At 38.0% G+C, this 7,529-nt stretch overlaps 1 protein-coding gene across 1 annotated transcript in view; it reads left to right on the top strand.

Annotated features, from left to right (window-relative positions):
* Nucleotides 1–1,343: 1,343 nt before the first annotated feature.
* The window catches only part of LOC105524722 (phosphatidylinositol 3,4,5-trisphosphate 3-phosphatase TPTE2-like), a gene marked incomplete at its 5' end in the record, with an annotated part of 50,921 nt that continues 44,735 nt past the window's right edge, over nucleotides 1,344–7,529 (top strand). The window contains 4 exons of the mRNA XM_011960101.1: nucleotides 1,344–1,500; nucleotides 3,509–3,608; nucleotides 3,755–3,818; nucleotides 4,559–4,623. Of these exons, the coding sequence (XP_011815491.1) occupies nucleotides 1,344–1,500; nucleotides 3,509–3,608; nucleotides 3,755–3,818; nucleotides 4,559–4,623 (386 nt within the window). The remainder of the gene's footprint in view (nucleotides 1,501–3,508; nucleotides 3,609–3,754; nucleotides 3,819–4,558; nucleotides 4,624–7,529) is intronic.

The following is a 7,529-nucleotide window of genomic DNA, read 5'->3' as shown; positions in this document are numbered from 1 at the left end:
CACATTAAGTTACAAAGCTTCTTCATAGCAAAGGAAACAATTAACAAAGTGAAGAGACAGCCCACAGAATGGGAGAAAATATTTGCAAAATACCCATCTGAGAAGGGATAAATAACCAGAATATATAAGGAGTTCAAACAACTCTATAGGAAAAAACAATCTAATAATATGATTTTTTTAAATGAGCATAAGATTTGAATAGACATTTCTCAAAAGGAAACATACAGATGGTAAACAGACATGTGAAGAGGTGCTTAACATTGATCATTAGAGAAATTCACAGTGTAGAAAACTACAATTAGATACCATCTCACCCTGGCTAAGATGGCTTATATCCAAAAGTCAGGCAATAACAAATGCTGGCAAACGTGGAGACAAGAGAACCCTCATACACTGTTCATGGGACTGTAAATTAGTAGAACCACTATGGGGAACAGTTTGGAGGTTCCTTAAAAAAACTAAAAATAGAGCCACCATGTGATCCAGCCATCCCACTGCTGGGTATATACCCGCAAGAAAGGAAATCAGTACATAGAGGAGATAATCTGCATTCCCATGTTGGTTGTAGCACTGTTCATGAGAGCTTAGGTTTGGAAGCAACCTGTGTTCATCAACAGATGAATGGATGAAGAGAATAGTAAATATACACAAGAGAGTATTATTTAGCTATACTTAGCTAATGTTATTATTTAGCTATACTTAGCTATATTTAGCTAATGAGATCCTGCCTTTTGCAACAATATGGATGGAACTGGAGATCACTATGTTAACTGAAATAAGGCAGGCACAGAAAGACAAACATCACATGTTCTCACTTATTTGTGGGCTCTAAAAAGGATAACAGTTGAACTCATAGACATGAGTAGAAAGATCAGAGACTGCGAATGGTACTAGGAGTTTGGGGGTGGGGAGGTGGGGATGGTTAATGGGTATGAAAAAATAGAAAAAAATGAATAACACCTACTATTTGCTAGCACAACAGGGTGACTACAGTCAATAATAATTGTACATTTTTAAATGATCGAAAGAGTGTAATTGGATGGTTTGTAACACAATGATAAATGCTTGAGGGGACAGAGATACCCCATCATCCATGATAAACGTGGTTAATATGCATTTAGTTATATCTCTTACTATACTTAAATTGCCATATTGGTGCTTTAGTCATATATATGTGTCAAATGATGAATATAAGTTTATTGTTTGAAAACTTCCCATGAATGTTATATTTTTCCCTTAGTCTACTGTAGAACATGCATTTTAAATAATTTATGAAACTAGAATTCTTAATGGGGATCAGTTAATAGTTTGTGGTCTTTAAATATTCCTGTCTCTTCTTGCAGGGGAGATGAACTCATATTTTTCCATTTTATATTACAGGAGACAGCATTATTTTTCTGATTTACTGAACATTTTAGATACTGCCATTACTGTGATTATCCTGCTGGTTGATGTCATTTACATTTTTTTTGACGTTAAGTTTCTTAAGGATGTTCCCAGGTATGAAATACAAGACTCACCTCTCTTAAAATTTTTCATTTATTTTTTGCATTTTCTGTGGCTTTTATTCGATATAATCTTTTCAACTTCAAATGGCCTCATTTTATACCAAATATGTTGCTTTAAAATGAAATGTGTAGGTAAATTCCCACATAGGTTGAAACTAAAAGAGTGTAGTATTTAGGGACCAGCAAAGAGTATACACACTAAGTACCAGTAATTGAATAAAAAAGATGGAGTAGCCAAAGAAGGACTTTACCTCTTGTATTAACTTTAACTTCACTACATTTTGAAGTTCTCATCAAATTCCCATTTGTATCCTTTGTTGGCCTTTTGGCTAAGATCAAGTGTGATATTCTTACTAGTTTAATATCTGATACATAAAAAAATTTGATATTGAAAACAATTCCCCTCTGTGCTTCAACTACAAATCCCTTACACATAATGTTCTGTCTGGGTTTTTCCCACAGCCAAGAGGGAATTTATTTGAGCATATGCAAAATTTGAGTGACTTCAATCACGATTTTCTTTTCCTTTTTTTTTTTTTTTTTTTTCTTTTGAGATGGAGTCTCACTCTGTCGCCCAGGCTGGAGTTCAGTGGCATGATATCAGACTCACTGCAACTTCTGCCTCCCTGGTTAAAGCGATTTTCCTGCCTCAGCCTCCCGAGTAGCTGGGATTACAGGCATGCACCACCATACCTGGCTAATTTTTGTATTTTTAGTAGAGACGAGTTTCACCAGGTTGGTCAGGCTGGTCTTGAGCTTGTGACCTCAAGTGATCTGCCCACCTCGGCCTCCTAAAGTACTGGGATTACAAGCGTGAGCCACCATGCCCAGCCTCAATCATGATGTTCTAAAAAATAGAAAACAGAACAGAAAACTAGGAGATGACATGTATAGCAACACAACAGTAGAGTTTTGCAGTATAGTTGTGGTAGAAACAAAGAAAGCTAAGGCAAAGTTAGAACTGCTGGGGATTAGGAAACTAAAGGGTGTGTGAGGACCTGGTGACTCTCTCTCTTTTTTTTTTTTTTTTCCTTTTTACTGTGACAGTGAGGAAAATGGAAGAGCAAATGTATACTGGGATGTAGATGGTGACTTCCTAAGCTTGTTCATGGGTCAAATACCTGGTTTCTTTCTGTACCCCTAGCTTCCCTGGACTACAACTCAGGCACCAACTAAGCGTGTTAAGTGATAGACTTTTGGAGTTGTTTGAAAATCACCTCAGCCAGTGTGGTCCTCTGACTAGAAACCTCAGCATCACTTGAGGGCTTGCTAGAAATACAAGAAAAATACCTTAGGCCGCACCCCGAACCCACTGAATCAATATCTCTGGGACCCAGCAATCTGTAGCTTAACAGGTTTTTCCAGATGACTCTGATTTATGCATGCTCAAACCAGAGAAGCACTAGTCCAGACCATCAGTTCGCTGCTTTGATATTTCTCATGGTAGGAGGGACACCAGCTAGCACACTTGGGAAGTATCTCAATCTGTTGCCTGCCTGATGTGCATTAGCAGCTGTAGTGAACCTCTGTTACAGATGGGAGTAACAAAGGTGAACAAGAATCCTCAATTTGTTTTGATGTGGAAAAATTGAAAATGCTAGTTTCAAATCCCAAAATTAAATTTACAAATTCTAAGACTCTATTGTTTCACTATTTCTCTAGACTAGAATTTTTCAATCTCAGCATTACTAACATTTTGGGCCAGATCATTATTGTCACAGGAGGGTGGTGAGCAGTTATATTCATTGCAGGATGTTTAGCAGAATTCCTGGCTTCTATTCATTAGATGGAAGTAGCACGCACACGCACGTGAACACACACGCACACACCAGTTGTGAAACCAAAAGTGCCTCAAGACACTGTCAAATATCCCCCATGTAGGTGATTGAGGAGAGGAGGGAAAATTGTCCCTGGTTAACAACTGCTGCTCTAAACTTAATTTATATTCATAAAATTCTCTGTTTCTGAAGCAAAAATTGATCTTTTAAATTTATTTTTAGATGGACACGTTTATTTCGACTTCTACGACTTATCATTCTGATAAGAGTTTTTCATCTGGCTCATCTAAAAAGACAACTTGCAAAGCTGATAAGAAGGCTGGTAAGTGGGTAAAACATGCTTATGATTCAGAAAAATATTTTGTGTTTTGGGACCCATTGGCAAGGCTTGATTTCTATACTGTATAATGTCCTTTATTTTTATGTTGATTTATGTTTCACAAACTAATAATGGTTTTAAACTCTTAGGTTTCAGAAAACAAAAGGCGATACAAAAGGGATGGATTTGACCTAGACCTCACTTATATTACTGGTTTGTGACACTTAACTGTTGATTTACTTAGATTAACTTCACTTTTTCTTGTAATTATATTTTTATTTTGTTTTTGCCTTGTCTAAGCCACATTCATTCAAAGTATTCTTTATTCATGAGGCTGTATGCTATGCCACTGTGATAGTGTGACATATTTGTGGTTTAACTCTGGCAAGGAAGATTTCCATGTCATCTCAATTCAGGACTACTCGATTGCAGCACAGGAACTTGAATGGATTTTCAGCTGACTCCATTTGAGTTTCAATTTATTAAGTTCTAGTAGTTATCCTGAATCCCAAGGATCCCAGAGAGACTGCTTCCCTTCCTAGAACCCCAGAGAATGAGGTCACAGCTTTGTAGATCTCAGGTTTTCTGAGTCAGAAGGCTACAAAGCACTTTGGGAGTTCCCACCATTACTGGTGCCCACAATTCTTGGATTTTCTTTGGTATTTAAGAAATAAATTCCAAGAACAGGGAGAACTTCAGACTGAGGCCAACATAAGTACATGCCATATGGTTTGCACCAGTGGAGTCTTATGAACACTGTGCCAGCTTAATGGTCATTGTGTTGGATAATTTAACATGTTATCTTGATTATCCTGAGTATTAGCTCTTTTCTGTCAACCTCAATCTTAAAATTTATTTTTCTGTGAAAATGGAGTCTGATCATATAAAATTATTTTTGTATGTTATTTTAAATCTATAATGATGTTTGTAATAGTGAGGATTTTGACTTCCAGAACGTATTATCGCTATGTCGTTTCCATCTTCTGGAGGCCAGTCCTTCTATCGGAATCCAATTAAGGTAAGGGTGTTTATCTTAAAAATACTCATTTCTCAGTGAATGTAGACTGTGTAGTCAAAAGTTTAATATTGACCCAGAAATGTCAATATTCTTTCCAGAAGGTACTCTTTCAAGTAAAACAATCATCATGGATTGATACCAGTTACAATTGTACCAGTGGTTACAAACCACTCCCAAACTTACTGGCTTATAACAGCAACTATTTATCTGGCTCATGATACTATGGTTTGTGAATTTGAGATGGGCTTAACTGTTCCATTCTGTGCTCACAGGGAAGATTGCCTCTCTCAAGTGAGCTCATTCTCGCATCTGTGGGCAGCTACTGAGTCATCTGAGCACTGGCTAGTCTAAAATGACTTGGCTGCCCTCAGCGGACAGAGCCACTGCATGCTCCATGCACCCCTCAAGGCCCATCCCATCTGGCACCCACTGCTGCCAACAGCCCCACCCCCTTGACCGGCAGAGCTGCCATATGCTGCATGCACTTCTAAGACCCTGAGGACTGGCCTGCCTGGTGCCCACCCTGCTGGTGGCACCACCCTACCACTAGCAAAGCCACTGCACCTAGCATGCATACCTCTAGGGCCTTAGAACTAATCCTACTGATGGCTCCCACCCCAAGAAAAGCTATACCACTGTCTCTACAAACACTCACCATCTAGGCCTCTGAGGCACTCAGAGACACCTCTAAATGCTGATTACAGCCAAAGAAGTCACATGAAGACTATATTACTGCAGCCACCTAGAACCAAAGTCAAATCACCCTACTAAATGAACACTAGGAGACAACTGTTGGAAACAATATTTCTCTATGAAAGCTCCCTAACATTGGAAGAGGCAACTGTTTCCCCAGATGTGCAAAAATCAATTTAGGACCACAAGAAACATAAAAAGCAAGGAAACATTATACCTCCAAAGAAACACAATAATTCCCCATTAACAGACCCTAAATGTTAAGAGTATATCAAATGGCTAAGAAGCAATTTGAAATAATTATCTTAAGGAAACTTTATGAGGTACAAGAGAATACAGATGGACAAATCGATGAAATTAGAAAAACAATTTACGGTCTTATGAGAAATTCAACAAAGATATAGATGTCATTAAAAACCAAACAGAGATCTTGGAGCTGAAGAATTTAAGGAATAAAATAAAAAATAATCAAGAGACCAGATGCAGTGGATCACTCCTGTTATCCCAGCAATTTGGGAGGTCAAGGCAGGTGGATCACTTGAGGCCAGGAGTTCAAGACAAGAGTGATTAACATGGCAAAATCCCATTTCTTAAAAAATACAAAATTTAGTCAGGTGTGTTGGTGCATGCCTATAATCCCAGTTACTCGGGAGGCTGAGGCACAAGAATCACTTGAACCCAGGAGGTGGAGGTTGCAGTGAGCTGAGATCATGCCACTGCACTCCAACCTGGTAGACAGGGAGGGACCCTGTCTCAAAAAAAAATTATATATATATATATAATCAAGAGCTTTAAAAACAGACATGGGAGAGATATGGCTGAAATCTAGGAAGCTCAAAGATTCTCAAATAGAATCAACCCCAAAATGGTCTTCTCTGAGTTGTATAACAGTCAAACTTTCAAAGGTCAAAAAGACGGAATATTGGTCAGGTGCAGTGGCTCGCACCTGTAATCCCAGGACTTTGGGAGGCTGAAGTGGGTGGATCACAAAGCCAGGGGTTCAAGACGAGCCTGGCCAACTTAAAGAAACCCCGTCTCTACTAATAATACAAAAATACTTAGCTAGGTGTAGTGGCATGCATGTGTAGTTCTAGCTACTTGGGAGGCTGAATCATGAGAAATGCTTAAACCCAGGAGATGGAGGTTGCAGTGAGCTGAGATCACACCATTGCACTCCAACCTGGGTAACAGAGTGAGACTGTCCAAAAAAAAAAGGAAATACTAAAAACAGCAAGAAAAAAGCATCAAGTCACATGTAAGGGAAACTCCTTTAGGTAAATAGTGGATTTCCCAGTGGAAACTTTACAGATCAGTAGATAATGGGATGATATAATCAATGTACTGAAAGGAAAAAAAAACAAAAACAAACTATAAACTAAGAATACTATACCCAGCAGAGCTATCCTCTAGAAATGAGGGAGAAATAAAGTATTTCCTAGGCAAGCAAAACCTGAGAGAATTCATCACCACTAGACTGGCCTTACAAGAAATGCTTAAGGGAGGTTCTACAAATGGAAACAAGAGGATGATTACCATCATGAGAAACACAAAACTATGAAACTCACTGGTAGAGCAGATACATAAGAAAGAGAAAGAAATCAAACTTTATCACTACAGAAAACCACCAACCCACAAAGATTAAAAAAAAAATAGGGGAAGAAAAGAACACAGGATATAAAAAACAACCAAAAAAAAAAAAAAAAGAATAAAATGACAGGATAAACCCTCATCTATTAATAGTAACCTTGAAAGTAAACAGATCAAATTCTCAATTAAAAGATATACAGTTGGTTGCCAAGATAAAACAAACAAACAAAAAACCCAACTACATACTGCCTACAAGAAACTAATTTCACCTGTAAAGGTACACACAGACTGAAAATGAAGGGACAGAAAAAGATATTCCAGGCAAACAGAAACCAAAAGTGAGCAGGAGTAGCCATACTTATATGAGATAAAACAGACTTTAAGTCAAACTGTATGAGGAGACAAAGATAGACATTTTATAATGATGAAAGGATCAACTTAGCAATGGGATATGATAATTGCAGATATATATGTACCCAACACTAGAGCGCTCAGATAAACAAGGCAAATATTAGATCTAAAGGGAAAGACAGACTCCAATCCAGTAACAGTTGGGGTCTTTAATACCCCGTAACACCTCACTCATAGCACTAGACAGATCATCTAGACAGAAAATCAACAAAGAA

This window comes from Colobus angolensis, unplaced genomic scaffold (assembly GCF_000951035.1).
Source record: "Colobus angolensis palliatus isolate OR3802 unplaced genomic scaffold, Cang.pa_1.0 Scaffold503, whole genome shotgun sequence".
NCBI classification, from domain to species: Eukaryota; Metazoa; Chordata; class Mammalia; order Primates; family Cercopithecidae; genus Colobus; species Colobus angolensis.
This window is presented reverse-complemented; position numbering and strand designations above follow the sequence as displayed.